This window comes from Elephas maximus, chromosome X, assembly GCF_024166365.1.
Source record: "Elephas maximus indicus isolate mEleMax1 chromosome X, mEleMax1 primary haplotype, whole genome shotgun sequence".
Taxonomy (NCBI): Eukaryota; Metazoa; Chordata; class Mammalia; order Proboscidea; family Elephantidae; genus Elephas; species Elephas maximus.
The window spans coordinates 90436429-90452957 of record NC_064846.1 but is presented as its reverse complement, the minus strand read 5'-3'; the positions used below and the strand labels follow the sequence as shown (position 1 = coordinate 90452957).

General features: G+C 35.2%; 1 protein-coding gene across 7 annotated transcripts in view; it reads right to left on the bottom strand.

The window, feature by feature from the left end:
- ATRX (ATRX chromatin remodeler) overlaps positions 1 to 16529 on the bottom strand; it is a 409611-nt gene that overhangs the window by 103846 nt on the left and 289236 nt on the right. For 6 of the 7 annotated variants that reach the window (XM_049873284.1, XM_049873283.1, XM_049873286.1 and 3 more), the window contains 3 exons: positions 6380 to 6510; positions 5614 to 5702; positions 5314 to 5486 (listed from right to left, as the gene is read on the bottom strand). In XM_049873284.1, coding sequence (XP_049729241.1) covers positions 5314 to 5486; positions 5614 to 5702; positions 6380 to 6510 — 393 coding nt within the window. Of the gene's footprint in view, positions 1 to 2454; positions 2612 to 5313; positions 5487 to 5613; positions 5703 to 6379; positions 6511 to 16529 lie in introns of all 7 variants that reach the window. The other variant, XR_007515994.1, reaches the window with a different exon arrangement.

Below are 16529 nucleotides of genomic sequence, written 5' to 3'. Positions count from 1 at the left end.
TGAAATATGTTGCAATCAACACTCAATGTTCTTAAATTATATTATTCTTACAATATTGCACCATTCATGTGAGTTTAAAATTCTCTGGCATAAAGTTATACTTATAATTTTTTAAAACATCATTTTAAGCATACTTATTTTACAGTCTTTATCCAATAGTTCTATTACCTGAGGTTTTTGAGAATCAAATGCTATTTGTTTCATCTGGTAACTTTCCTCAAGGTAACTGCTAATTTCTTTTCTTGCTTGTTTTTCCTATGGTTAATTGTTTCCTCAGGCATTTATAGTTTCTGATTATTATTTCACCTCTGGGTTGAGGTCATATAGCTCCAGGGTGGTATGGTCCCAGGCTGGGAGGGCATGGTTCTGCATTTGCTTCTCTCCAGTGCTCCAGAGAATCGCCAACCCAGAATTGCTTTGGAAGTTTTCAGTATTTTTTTGAGTATTTCAGCTTGAGATGTATAGATTGCATGAGAAATACAATTCAAACCGTAAACTGTATGAAGGCAAGCTGTGATTATGAATTCAAGGAAACTTTTCCCCCAACCCAGAGCCCAGGCCAAAACAGATAAACTTCCTTGTCAACTCCCTGGATTGATGGGCAGGTTTTTTTTTTTCTATCCTATTCTTTGATGGAATACATACTCTTTAAAGGGATTCAGTTTCAAGAAGGGATCAAAGAACTTTCCACCTTATAGTAACCTCAAAGCCTTTTATCTTGTCCCTGAGTAGGTGAAAAGCAAAGTTGCTAGTCTCTAGACTGGCACACTGTAATGATATTAGCCAGCCTCCAACTTAGATGATGCCTTGGCATCCAGGCCGAGCCATTTATTCACCCTGTTAGTTGGTACACCACACCCTGCTGGAGATAGTTGCCCCAGATAACCATGTTACCAAATACATCCAAATTTTCTGCTCCTCAGCTCCCCACAGCTGTCCCACTTAGGTAATTTCCATACCCACTCTCCCTTGTTTCTCAAGCTGTAGTTTCAAAAAGACCAATGGTCATGTACCCCACGAAAATCCCTTCATTCCACCCTTGGACCCTAATAAAGTCTGCACCTCAAGGTTGCTCTCTCTCTCTCTATCTGCGACCTCCCCACTTGTGCAGTGGCTTATGGGTGTGCCCTGTACGCCCAGGACCTTGAGTAATAAAGTTCTTTATTTCCATTTTTGTGTCTTGTGGTTGAACCGTAACTTTCCATTCAAGACAATATACATAACCTGGGCTATGGGAGATTGCTTGTCTCTTCCCTTTTGGGGTGACAAATGAGATAAAAATCACACTCAGGACACACACCCTTCCTGTATACTTCTTGAACGTACTGCTTAGGTTATCAATTCCCTCCTTTGTGTCTGGTCCCTGGTGATTACCATTACTTTTAGAGAACTCATGATGCATTTATGTTCAAACCACAATGAACACAGGCTAATCATGCCACGTACTTGCAGGATTCCATACCTTTCCCTTTGCCTCAAGTGTCTTTTATGATTTTCTCCCCCTCTTTGCCTGACAAACTTTTATTCAGACTTTACCACTCTTTAAGACCCAACTCAAATTTCATCTTCTCAAAAAAGCTTCCTTGCAATGTTGGCCCATGGCTGGTATCTGGGAATTTGAATGGTAAATACTTCCTACACTGATGTAAAACTTTCCCTAACTGATAAGAGTGGCTCACTGTGCCCAGCCTGCTGGTACAATGTGGTTTATACTGAATACTTGATTCATGCTGGGAGTCTAAAATCTGGTATGTGCTGGCAGTTATTGCCTATGTAACTAGCCCCCAACAAAAACCTTGGACACTGGGTCTCTGATAAGTTTCTCTGGTAGACAATACTTCATATATACTATCACAACTCACTGCTGCAGGAATTAAGTGTGTCCTGTGTGACTCCACTGGGAGAGGACTCTTGAAAGGTTGTACCAAGTTTCCTCCAGACTTTGTTCCATGTGCTTTTCCCTTTGCTGATTTTGCTTTGTATCCTTTCATACGTGCTGAGTGCTATGAGTCTTTCTAGTGAATCACCAAACCTGTGGGTGGATCTTGGGGATTGCAGACACATAGCTCATCAAGCAAATGTTGACTCAACTCCTTTTATAATCAGCTAACTAGCAAACAACCAAGAGTGCCTTTGGGAAATTCTACAGTACCACAGATGACATATAATTTCAGCAATGGTTACCCAAATTTATTAACTGTAATATATCTAAGGTGAAAATTTCAGAAATAAAAGAATGCTGGCAGAAAGTCAGTAAAAATGTGACCGCTAGGTAAGTATCAAAGCTTATGACAGGTGACAATTTCTGCCAAATCCGATAGATTTCATTCTAATTTTGATCCTACTGGATACAAGCATGATACTTAACAGTAATGTCTACACAGTAGAAAGTGATCCAGAGAAATATAGGCTACTCCAAATAATAAATATCCTAAGTATGTAATTAAAACTTACAAATAGATATTTTATGCTGAACATTCTTATTTCATCATCTACATGGATCAGTGATGACTTCTGCTGTAATTTTATGCTGTGAACATACATATGACAAGTAACAACTGGCTGGTTAATCAAAGCCATTCCAAATATTCATTCTGGATATCAAAAGATTCTGAGAAAGTAAAGCACAAATGGGAAAGAAAACAAAGAAAGCTATACCATCGCCCCTAATTTCTTGAAGCATTCTAAATATATATTTAAATAAAAGTTCCTTTAACTATTACATTTGGAAGACACACTATAGATTTTAAAAAGAAATATGGCATATCATGAAAATATTTTTTATGTATTAGTAGTAGTAGCACATAGTAAGTACTCAACAAATACTTGTTGAATAAATAAATGTAGTGTGTAGTGCTAATATTATGGCCCTACATCATATACAAGGATTCTGTCATAAAAGTTTTTATCACGCAATAAATTATATGCATTTCAAAATGCTCACCAATGAAGCCTACTCTAAAAATATTGAATTCATAATAAATCTAACACATCAAGGCAATTTATATAGTTAATTCCACATAACAAAATTCCTTGTAATAAAAGGCTAAAATCCAGAAATGGAGATACTGTAAGGTAAACTTAAATGGCTTATTCAAGACTCTACTTCTTAGAAAATTCAGAAAGCTACTGCGAAAGAATAAAAAAAAAACTCTGTGAAATGAAAATGAATTATGCAACAAAAATCATATTATAGCTCAATTATAGCCATCTGCTTATTTAATACCCATTTCAAATTCCTGGTGCCACATTGTGGCCCTTTAAGAAGTCCTATTCAGGTATTCTCACATTTTCTATAAGAAAGTGATTTTTTTCAAAAAAGCTACACAGTACCAGTTATATGCATTCATATACTATAATGTACTCAGTCTTATCTTACATAAACTTAATTTAAATCAAAGAACAAAAATAGATTTTCATCATCTATTAGTTCTGGACAATGTTCCTGATAAACTATATATTTACACAGCTATAAAATATAAAATACATCCATACATAAATTACTTTTACTTGACTGCATACAACTAAAATGGAACAAAGACCCTAGGCAAGTAGTTAAAAGTTTATCTTTTAGAACCCCAACCTCCCCTGTCTGCTATTAGGCTCACAACATGTAACATCCTATTCTCTGTCCCTCCTACTCTCTGTATATGTTGTATATACATAAATTTTATTATGGCATATATAGAAAGTGATAATACTTATACTGTACACCACAAAAAATGGAAGAGGCTACCCATTTCTGGAGATGATTCAGTTGTCTCAGATTCCACCTTGTCTTCCCCAGCACACTTTTATGTAACCCACTCATAACACAGACTGTGGCATACTGGTTGATCTATTTTTTTTTCTCTTTATCCACAAATTACAAGAAAAAAATTTCAACAAGAATATTTGAAGGAAAGTGTGAACTTTAAGCTATTTATTTCTAATTATCAAATGAGATACATCATATTCTATGAGTAATGTTAAGTGGAAAGGGCAGAATGGAGGTCCAGGGATGGAGATAACAGGAGTTTTCCATTATCCAAAATTATAACCAATTCTTCAGTATTCTTATAAAAATGTTCTTTAAATTTAGGAACTGGGAGATTGAACACTGATGGTAAATTACCTGTATGGGGTGGCAGGAAAGAGGACTAAAAAGGAAAATTTTGTAGTTTCATTTTTACTATTTCCCTGATTTCTTAAAGAAATAAGCCAGGGTCTGTGTTTAGGCTACCATCTGTCTTATTTCATGGAGGTAATGAAGAGAGAAATGTTTATCATGGGATTGCCAAACTGGTTCAGCTGCAGGCCTCAGGCAGCCCAACTTCTTTGAGCACAAAATTATTCACCTAGCTGACCCCCAACATCTCTCTTCTCTTTCACAGGCAAAGGTTAACTGCTTTGCTACAGGACTCCCAAATGTTAAATATTTAAAGTCATTACACTATTTTCTCCTCTGTGTGAATTCTACTTAGGCTCCAGTATCCTATACCACAGCTTTACTTCGTAACATTCAGGTATTTCGTCCTGGTTTTGAGCTTCTAGACACACAGTCAGGCTGCATTAGAAGGATACGGGGCCTCAATACTAATCTTTCAAATGTACATATGGGTAAAGACAATTTAAGTCATTGGAAAGCTCAATCTGAGACTTCTATTGTGTGTATACTGTTGCATGAAAGAAAAAAAGTGAAAGAGGTAATACAAACTATACATGATGGGGGGGAACTATAAAGTAGATAATGATTATGGATTATGAAGAATTATAAAGGAAAAACACAAAACCACTTCACTGTATAAAATTAACTACAATCATACTCAAACTTCTTTCGGCTTTTCCCATGTAGTTAGTGAAAATATCATGGTGGCTTTGAGACAGGACAAACCAAAGGCTGAATCCCAGTTCTACCTTTCATTAACTATGTGATTTTGGGTTTCAGATCTCTTCATCTATAAAAACAAAGATATCAACAACATTATAAGGCTGCTTCAAGAATTAAGTTAGCTAACACATGGAATTAAAATAATAATACATAGTTTAGGGAAATATATGTAAACAAATGGTACTTTTTCTATTTACTTTTCCTCCTAAAAACCAGAGAGAGCACAATGTTCTGCTTATAATTAAATATTCATCAGATATTTGTGGTAATTATGTATACCTGATTATCCTAGACTCTTACCAATTGGGGAAAGAAATTTCTTTAAGCCAACCAGTGAGGATAATAAATGACTGACAACAGCACTAATGACATGACACTTTCTAAACCAATGTTCCATGATAAAGGGAACATTCCATGATAAAGGGAACGTTCATTAGACTCACTTTCTTCCAGCTTTAAAGAAACTGAGGGGTTGTTTCCTGTTTCATCCACATTTCCTTCACCACCTCCTCGAGATCTTGAATTCCAGACTTTAATCACTTCAACATCATTGTCACTGCCACTTCCACTTGAACTACTATCTTTTTTTCCCTTTTTCCCCTTTGTTTTCTTCTTTCTAAAAAAAAGAACGAATTCAGACTTATAAAAGCACAGCAAAGATACAACTGCCAATTAAAAAAGAACAATCAGCAAGTAAGGATTTTAAACATGTCAACACAGGCCACGAAATTTATTCAATTTACTTCGTATAATCATCGGAGCTTAAACTCATGGAGGTTTCATCAGAATCTGAAGCTATGAATTCATCCATGCTGTCTTCATCAAAATACCCCTAGAGAAAAAAAAAATGAATGTTTCAATAATTTATTTCAACTTATACTGGAAACCCAATTTATTTCAAATTGAATTTATATTCGTTTCAACTTATATTGATAATTATAATGACATCTGTTTATTTCATTTAAAAATAAGTTAACTGCCATGAGATAAAGAAAGACTAAAGAACTATCATAGAAAGAAGACATGACAGATAAGACTACTAAATGCAATTTGAGATTTTGGATTGGATCATGGAACAGAAGAATAACATTACTAAAAAAACTGGTGAAATTCAAAAAGAGGCTGCTGTTCACTGTATTGCAAAAATGTTAATTTCTTAGTTTTGAAAATTTTATTATAGTAACACAAAATGTAAACATTAGAAAAATCTGGGTGATGACTATATGGGAACTGAACTATTTTCACAACTTTTCTGTAAGTCTAAAATTATTTCAAAATAAAAGGGTAAAAAAAACCTAATAGGTTCAATAATAGATTAACATTTAACACTTCTTTCATAATCATAATGCATTTAGACAAACAGAAATTAACTAGAAATAAAACAGGGTGGATTACTGTACCATAAAACAAAATTTGAATATACGGAAAGTTTATAGAGCTCAACCTTCATCCTAAGGTTATTCTGCTTCTAATGGTAACTTTTAATCAATTTTAGGTCATCTGATTTACCTTATTTTCTTTGCTAATGTAGTCTAGTTGCAAACACCAAGGATGAGTCCAGATTCTACTCAACATTTGAAAATCCTGAAAAAGTTTTGCACCTGCCTTTCCTCTTCCACCTTCGCTGCTATTACCTACACCTGACGAAAAGAAAATACAGGTTAAAGACATAAGAATTCTCTATTTATCAAGTGTTTGTAGATTAGGGTTTTTAATTTAATCTGCACCACGACCTCTTTGGAAGTATAGAGATACTTACAGAACCTCTTTCTAGGATTAGTATTTTTAAACACGTAAGATAAATGGGATTACAAAATAAACCCATTCTTTTTTTTACTGAAAATGTTATCAAAATTGAAAAAAAAATTAATAAGTAATATAAGTGCTTCTTTATTAATGCATTAAGTAACAAAATATACCAACAGATCTAATAATTACCATACTTTTGAAATATTGACGAACATAAAATAACTTTGAGATATCAGAAGCAACAGTAATGTGTAAAAATATTTTATTTCTATTGTTAACAAGCACACACACACAAAAAAAACAACCTATTGCCATCAAGTCAATTCTGACTCATAGTGCCCCTATGGGATAGAGTAGAAACTGCCCCATCAGGTTCCCAAGGAGTGCCTGGTAGATTCGAACTGCTGACCTTTTAGTTAGCAGCCGTAGCACTTAACCACTACGCCACCAGGGTTTCCGTTAACAAGCACAGGTATCATTAATACTAGTATGGTTTGTTGCCTATAGTCATACTTGCAGGGGAAAATTGCTGCATTTTAGTTAGAGTTAGTGAAAATTAAGATGTAATTTTTTCTTACCCAGGTTCATATGCTCCCCTAAATTCTACCCATGTACCCCAGATTTATAAACCCCTATTTTTAGATAAAGCCTCTCTCATTATGGACAGTCTTTTAGAAATTCTCTCCAACTATTCTTATAAACACACACACAAAATTTCTAAAAGTTAATTACGTTTTTGATGTTAAAACATAAATATCAGCTTTCTTCTAACCAGAAAAATTTCAACAGAATATTTTTTCTATGAAAGTACAAAAATGAAATACACACACATTTCATTAATATGAAGACCTACAAAATCCTTGAAGGTGTAAAATGTGAAAGAAAAAAGGTGATTTAAAAAAAAACAGCATTTAAGCAGTAACATTTATCTATACAGTTTTAGAAAATATAAATTAAGCAATAATTAGCACGTATTAACTCCATAAGTGACAAGAAAAAATTTGGTGATGATATGAAGCACTAATAATACATAAAAGTCTGGTGCTGAATTTAATTGCCTGATAGACATAGTTCTACTGAGTATAATAGAAATCACTGTTGTGAAAATGAAGTATTTAATTTCTTAGCGTTCATAGCATTCCCTTATAATCCTTTTTATTTCTGTATGGTCAGTAACGTTGTCCCCTCTTTCATTCATCAGTAATCTGAATGTTCCTTTATTATTTTGACAGTCTAGCTAAATGTTTGTCAATTTTATTAATCTTTTCAAAGAACCAACTTAGGGTTTTAATGATTTTCTCTATAGTTTTTCTGTTCTTTTTTAAAAAATTAATTTCTGTTCTAGTTTTTATTATTTCCTTCCTTCTGCTTCTCTGGGTCAACTTTGCTTTTTGAAGTTTCTTAAGGTGAGAGGTTAGGTTTTATCTTGAGATCTCTCTTTTTAATGTAGGTATTTACAGCTATGAATTTACCTCTGGGCACTACAATCACTACATCCCATTAGTTTTGGTATCTTGCATTTGTGTTTTTGTCTATAAGTAATTTCCCTTTTGATTTATTCTTTGATCAATTATTTAAAAGAGTATTGTTTAATTTACATATATTTGTAATTTTCTGAAATTTCCCTCAGTTATTGGTTTCTAATTTCATTCTAATGTGGTTGAAGAACAAGCCTTTTATGATTTTACTCATTTATATTTATTGAGGCTTGTTTTATGGCCTAACACATGGTCTACCTTGGAGAATGTTCCATGTAGGCTTGAGAAGAATGTATATTCCATGGTTGTTGCATGCAGTGTTCTATAGATGTTTGTTAGTTCTATACCTACTCCTCACTTATTGGCTATCTCATAATCCAACATTTACAACAGTAAAAAATCTACTATCCAACTATTTTACGCATTAACAATGTACGTCTGGCAGTGATAAATGCCAAGGTATGAGGCAAGAGGAATGCTTGCTGTGATGGTTAAGGTTTTATGTCAACTTGGCTGGGTCATGATTCTCAGTGTTTTGGCAATAATGTAATGTGTAGTTGGTTCACAGTGTTTTTCAAGGTTTCTATTTCCTTGCTGATCTTATGCTGAGCTGCTCCATCCATTACTGAAAGCATTAGGAGTTTTAAAATTAAATTAATGAGAAAACACGTCATATACAAAAACCATTTCAAAATGGGTCAAGGATCTGAATGTGAAAACTAAGGCTACATAATTCTGAGAAGAAAATGTAGGGGCAAGGCTGTGGGACCTATTGTTTAACATTATTTAACACAGATTATTAGATATGATAAAAAAAATAAGCTTGAGCATCAAAAGACAAAATGGATACATGGGATCTCATAAAAATTAAATACTTTTGTACATCAAAAGACTTATCAACAAAGTGAAAAGATAGCCTACAGATTGGGAGAAAACTTTCAGGAGTAATATACCAGCTAAGGGCCTAATATCCAATACATATATAAAACTTCTACTACTTAACAACAAAAAGACAAACAGCCCAATCAAAAAATAAGTAAAGGACTTGTACAGACATTTTACCAAGAGGATATTCAAATGGCCAACAAGCACATGAAAAGATACTCAACATCATTAGCCCATAAAAAAAAAAAAACCCAAACGCAGTGCCATCAAGTCAATTCCAACCGATAGCGACCTTATAAGATACAGCAGAACTGCTCTATAGGGTTTCCGAGGAGCAGCTGTGGATTTGGACTGATGACCTTTTGGTTAGCAGACAGCTCTTAACCACTGGGCCACCAGGGCTCCCATTAATAGGGACACACAAATCAAAAACACAATAAGGTATCACCTCCCTCCCATTAGGATAGTAATGATTTAAAAAAAAAAAACAGAAAACTAGTGTTGCTAAGGTTGTAGAGAAACTAGAATCCTTATCCATTGCTGGTGGGAATATAAAATGGTACCAACCGAAAAAAACCAAACCCAGTGCTGTCGAGTCAATTCCGACTCATAGTGACCCTATAGGACAGAATAGAACTGCCCCATAGAGTTCCAAGGAGTGCCTGGAGGATTTGAACTGCTGACCCTTTAGTTAGCAGCCGTATCACTTAACTACTACGCCACCAGGGTTTCCATAAAATGGTACAGCTGCTGTGAAAAACAGGTTGGCAGTTCTGCAAAAAGTTAAATGTAGAACTACCATATAACCCAGCAATTCCACTCCTAGGTAGAATACCCAAGAGAATTAAAAGCAGGGACTCAAATAGGTGTGTGTACGTCAATGTTTACTGCAGCAGTTTTCACAACAGCCAGAAGGTGGAAACAACTAAAATGTTCATCAACAGATGAATGGATAAACCAAATGTGGTATATATACACCATGGAATATTACTTAGCCATAAAGAGAAATGAAGTCCTGATGCATGCCACAACATGGATGAACCTTGAAAACATTATGCTGAGCAAAATTAGTCAGTTGCAAAGGACAACAACTGCATGATCTCACTTATATGAAATAAGCAAACATGTAGAAACCAAAGATTATTAATGGTTACCAGGGGTGGAAGAGAGGGGGAAAGCGGAATTTTTGTTTGGAGGGCACTGGGTTTATGTTAATGGTGGTGGGATATTTTAGAAAAAGATAGTAATAATGGTTGCATAACGTGAAGAATATAATCAATGTCATTGAATTGTAAATGTGGAAGTTGTCTTGGTGAATGTTTTAGTGTGTATATTTTCACCACAGGAAAAAGAAAGGACAAAAAAAAAAAGAAAAGGAAAGATGTTTCAGAAAAAATAAGCTAAAAACTTAACTACCAATTTTTCCCCCCAAGAAATACTGGCTTCAAAGTGAATTTTTTTTTGGGGGGGCACCACTCTTACACATACCATATACCATACATATCTTCAATATAGAGAATTTTGATGAGACTTTTTGGCCTACTTGTAATAAGGTTAAAAAAAAAAAGGAAGGAAATGTTTAAAAGGGAAAAAGTGAGGTTTCCTCTATCTATGCTACTGATGTTTATTAGAGTTGATATTCTTTGTAAGGAAAGGAAACCACACAAAAAAGAAAAGGATAATTAGTTGGCTAAAATAAAGAGACCCATAGAAAAATATTCTTTCTACTCAAAAGAGCATCTAGAATATTTATTGAATCATTTTATCTGTAATTTACTGATCACAATAATGTACCACGGGCTATATAGATATAATAATTTTTATGCAGGGGTTGCTTAAGTACTGAAAATTATTTCAAGTTTTCCTCCAGTTGAATGATTGAAAAGGGCTGATCTAGAGAACCATGGGGGTGGGTTGACCACAAAGAACTTGGAAACACCTTCAAGGATTTTCACATTCAGTTCATCACAAATTCTTCCTTAAAGAAATAATTAATTTTTAACATCTCAGAGATCAGATCTTCTATCCTCAAACATGCCTTAAGAGTTAACTTTTAGGAAATAAGGACACTTTTGAGTATAACAAAGACTTAGGAAAGCCTGGAGATCCACACCATCATACACCTACCATGAGGTGGCCAGGGAAATTTGACACATAATGAACAATAAATAGGAAAAGGGTATCTATTGATATTGGTTATTCCATTGCTGCAAAATATCAGTGCAGCTCCAGTACGGCTGACTTTGAGCTACATCAAAAAAAAAAAAAAAAAAAACCTTGCCGTTGAGTTGATTGCGACTCATAGTGACCCTACAGGACAGAGTAGAACTGCCCCATAGGGTTTATAAGGAGCAGTTGGTGGATTTGAACTGCTGATCTTTTTGGTTAGCAGCCGAGCCCTTAAACACTGCACCACCAGGGCCCCAACTTTGAGCTAGTGGCTTAGATATAATAACTAAACATATGTTGTTACCTCTGTTCAAGTCTACATTTAAATCTTTTTATCATACTACCTTCTAACTGGTCACAAGTACAGGAATATCATATAAAAACTACCATCCTTGAATTGTGGTGGCAAGACTGATAAAACTGGCAACATTATCTGGGATATGCTTAATATTTTTGTAGGCAGAAAGAAGACAGCAAAGGAATAAGATTATCAGTACCACAGAGACCCTAGCTCATATCACCACCGTCAGCGCAAATTCCTCCTAACTTAAGAGTTTAAAAATGTTCAAGCAAAGATTGTAATTTAGAGAAAACCACATAAAAATATTCCCAGGCCACTAGCAGAACCGAACCCACTGCCAATGATTCTGACTCATAGTGACTCTAAAGAACAGAGTAGAACTGTCCCATAGGGTTTCTCCCGTGGAGCGGTTGGTAGGTTCAAACCACTGGCCAGCCTTTTAATTAGCAGCCGAGCACTTTAAACACCGCACCACTAGGGCTTCTGCCACTATCAGAAGCAACTGCAAATTCTTTCTGGAGTAACCGATCTTTATCCCAGGTCTCAAAGAAGTCCCACGTATAATACTCCAAGGGATATTTGAAACTTATGGCCAAAGTACTTAAATGCACAGGAAAACAAGGCATGACAACTGAAACCCAAGATAAACAATACAGAGCAGAAACAGATACAGAAGGCCTTCAGATCCTGGAGTGATGAGATACACACTGTAACTGTTTACTATATACAAAGAAATAACAGAAAAACATGAAATAACATTGAGGACACTGGAAATCATAAAGGATATACATTTACCTGAAAAATAATCAAATGGAACTTGTAAAATAAAAATGAAAAAGGCCACTTAGTATTATTAAGATAGATTTCACATACCATATAATTCACTCAGAGTGTACAATCAATGGCTGTTAGTATACTCAGAGGTGTGCAACTGTCACCACAATCCAATTTTAGAAAATCTTCATCTCCTCAAAAAGAAGCCTCACAACCCTCAGCTGATATCTCTGTTTCCCCATCACTCCAGCCTTAGGCAACCACTAATCTACTTTCTGTATTTTTGATTTGTCTATCGTATTCATAAAAATAGAATCATACAATATGTGGTCAATTTTGACTGCCTTCTTTCACTTACCATAATTTCAGTTTATCCATGCTGTAGCATGTATCAGTACTTCATGCTGAATAATATTCCATTATATGCATATACCACATTTTATTTATCCATTCATCCGTTCACTGGCAGACATCTGGACTATTGCCTTCAATTGGCTAGTATGAATAATGCTGCTATGAACATTTGTAAAGAAGTTTTTGTGTGGATATACGTTTCCATTTCATTTGAGAATATACCTAGGACTGCAATTGCTGGGTCATATGATAACTTTTTTTTTTTTAATGATAACTCTAACTTTCTGAGGATCTGCTAAACCTTTTTCATCACCAACTATACTATTTTACATCCCCACCAGCTGTGTATGAGAGTTTCAATTCATCTTAACCAACCTATGTTATTATCTATCCTTTTAGCCATCCTAGTGGGTGTGAATTGGTATCTCGTTGGAGTTTTGATTTGCATTTCTCTGATGGCTAAGGGCACTGAACAGCATTTCATGTGCTTCGTGGCCATTTGTATATCTTTTCCGAGGAAATGTCTATTCCATTCCTTTGTTCATTTTTTAAATTGGTTTTTTTTTTTTTTTAATTTTTGAGTTCTAAGACTTTTTCATATACTCTATATACAACTCCCTTATCATATATGATTTACAAATACTTTCATTCTTTTGGTTATCTTTTTCACTCTCTTGATAGTGTTCTTTGATGTACAGAAGTTTTTTAATTTTGATGAAGTCCAACTTATGTGTTTTCTTGCTCTGCAATTAGTGCCATATCTAAGAACCTATTCCTTAATTCAAGGTCATAAAGATCTACACCTATGTTTGAGTCTAAGGGTTTCATAATTTCAGCTGTTACATTTAGGTCTTTAACTCACTGACTTTATTTTTGTATATAATGTGAAGTAGGGATCCAACTTCTTTTTTTGCTTGTTTATTTCTGCGGGTGTACATCCTGTTCTCTCAGCACCTTTTACTGAAAAGACTATTCTTTCTGCATGAATTGCCTTGGTAAACTTGTAGAAAATAAAAAGACTCCCCCCCCCAAAAAAAAACCCCGTTGCCATTGAGTCGATTCTAACTCATAGTGACCTTATGGGACAGAGGAGAACTGACCCAAAGGGTTTCCACGGACGGGATGGTGGATTGGAATTGCCGAGCTGTTAGTTAGCAGCCACAGCTCTTAACCACTGCGCCACCAGGGCTCTGAAGAATTTATCCAGGCACTAAATACTATTCCATTGAGCTATATGTTTATCACTATGCCAATATCAGTGTCTTCATTACGATAGGCTTTAAAGTTTGAAATTGGAAAGTGTGAGTCCTACAACTTTGTTTTTCTTTATCAAGACTGTTTAGACAATTCCAGGTCCCTTGATTTTTTTCATATGAATTGGAGGGTCAGCTTGCCAATTTCTGTAAAGAAGCTTTCTGGGATTTTCTTACAGCTTGTGTTGAATCTGCAGATCAATTTGGGGAGTACTGCCATCTTAAAAATATTAAATCTTCTGATCCATCAACAAGGGATGACTTTCCCTTTATTTAGGTCATCTTTAATTCTTTAACGTTTTGTAGTTTTCAGAGTTTAAGTTTTGTACATCCTTTGTTAAAGTTATTCCTAAGTATTTTATATTTTTGATGTTATTGTGAATGGAGTTATTCTCTTAATTTTATTTCTAGATTGTTCATTGCAAGTGCATAGAGATACAATAAATATTTGTATACTGATAATTGTATCCTGAAACCTTACTGAACTTATTAGTTCCAATTAGTCTTTTAAATGTATTCCTTACAATTTTCCATATACAAGTTTATATCATCTGCAAAGAGACAGTTTTCTTCTTCCTTTCTAATCTGGATGCATTTTATTTCATTTTCGTGCCTCACTGTCCTGGCCAGAACCTCCAGTGAATGTTGAATAAAAGTGACAAGAGCCTTGTTTTGTTCCTAACTTATGGGGAAGCAACTAGGTTTTAAACTTCCATTAACAGAATAATACACAAATCTGAGAAGAGAAAAATTAGTGAGTTGGAAATTATATCAAAAAATATTAACAAAATACAAAACAGACAAATTGATTGAAAATGTGAAAGAGAAGTTAGAAGACACGTGAAGCAGAATAATAGGCCTAAGCAAACAACGGGCTCAAACAGCAACAACTTAGGATGGTGTAGAAGCGGGCAGCGTTCTGTTGTACATAGGTTAACTATATCAGAACCAACTTGACTGTACCTAACAACAATGCAACAAGCAAACAAAGGAAGAGAGCCACGGTAGCACAACGGTTAAGTGCTTGGCTGCTAACTGGAAGGTTGGTGTTTCAAACTCATCCAGCAGCTCTGCAGAAAGGCATGGCAATCTGCTCCCATCAAGATTACAGCCTAGAAAACCCTATGGGGTAGTTTAATTCTGTCTCATGTGGTCACTATGAGTCAAAACTGACTCGACAACACATAACAATAACAACAACAGGAAGCAAGCAAAGAAGAGGCAGAGTCAAATTAAAAGAGATAATCTCGCAGACATGACAGACACCAATCTACTGATTTATAAATCAGAGTAAATGGAGAGAGCCATACCGAAATGCTGGTGGAAAGTGATTCGACTTATGGAATGCGTAATAAGGTGATTTGTTTTTGGGTTGTTGGGGATATCTAATAGCTGTGTTTAAAAACTGAATGCAAACCAATAAATTAGTTGCCATTAAAAGAACAGAGGGAGGGAGGGAGGGAGGGAGGGAGGGAGGGAGGGAGGGAGGGAGGGAGGGAGGGAGGGAGGGAGGGAGGGAGGGAGGGAGGGAGGGAGGGAGGGAGGGAGGGAGGGAGGGAGGGAAGGAAGGAAGGAAGGAAGGAAGGAAGGAAGGAAGGAAGGAAGGAAGGAAGGAAGGAAGGAAGGAAGGAAGGAAGGAAGGAAGGAAGGAAGGAAGGAAGGAAGGAAGGAAGGAAGGAAGGAAGGAAGAGGGAAAAGAAAGTAGGAAAAATAGAAGGAAACAGTAAAAGAATTTAGATTTAGGTAAGCGAAAATTTTCACAATAATTTTAAAAGGAACATTTGTTGTCTCTCATCATATCGGTTCACTTCAGAAAAATTAAAATACCTAATACAGTATAGACAAAAAAGAAAAAAAATTGTGACATTAACAATTGGATAACTATGTTATGCATTTTGATATTTTAAAAAATTTCATTGTTGTAAAATATATATTTTTTAAAAAGTTTGCCATTTTAACCAATTTTGAGTATACAATTAATTTATTGACCATAATTACGTGAACCACGCTGTGCTACTATCACCCCCATTCATTTCCAAAACTTTTACATCACCTCAAATAGAAGTTCTTCGAAATTGCACCTTTCTAGAAATAACCCCCATTCTCTCTTACATCCAACTTCTGGTAATCACTAATAAACTTTTGCCTAATCTAGCAGTTCATATAAGTGGGATCATGCAGCAGTTGTCTTTCTGTAACTGACTTATTTCCCTTAGCATAATGTTTTCAAGGTTCATCCACGCATCCCTGCACCAGGATTTCATTTCTCTCTTTGGCTCAGTAATATTCCACTGTATGTATGTACCATATTTTGCCTATCCATCCATCTGTTGACGGACATTAAGCTTGTCCCCAACTTTCTGCTACTACGAATAATACTGCAGTGGTGTACACATATCTATTTGAGTCCCTGTATTCAAGTTTCTTGAGAACATAACTAGGAATGGAAATGCAAGTCATATGGGTCATAGGGTAATTCTACGTTTAACTTTTAAAGGAATCGCCAAACCATTCTGAATTCCAACCAGCAATGAAAAGGTTCCAATTCCTCCACATTCTCGCCAACATTTGTTATTTTGAGTTTTTTGTTGTTTTTCTGATAATAGCCATTCTAGTAAAGGTAAAGTAGTATCTCATTGTGGTATTGATTTCCACTTCCCAAATAACCAATGACGTTAAGCATCTTTTCACGTGCT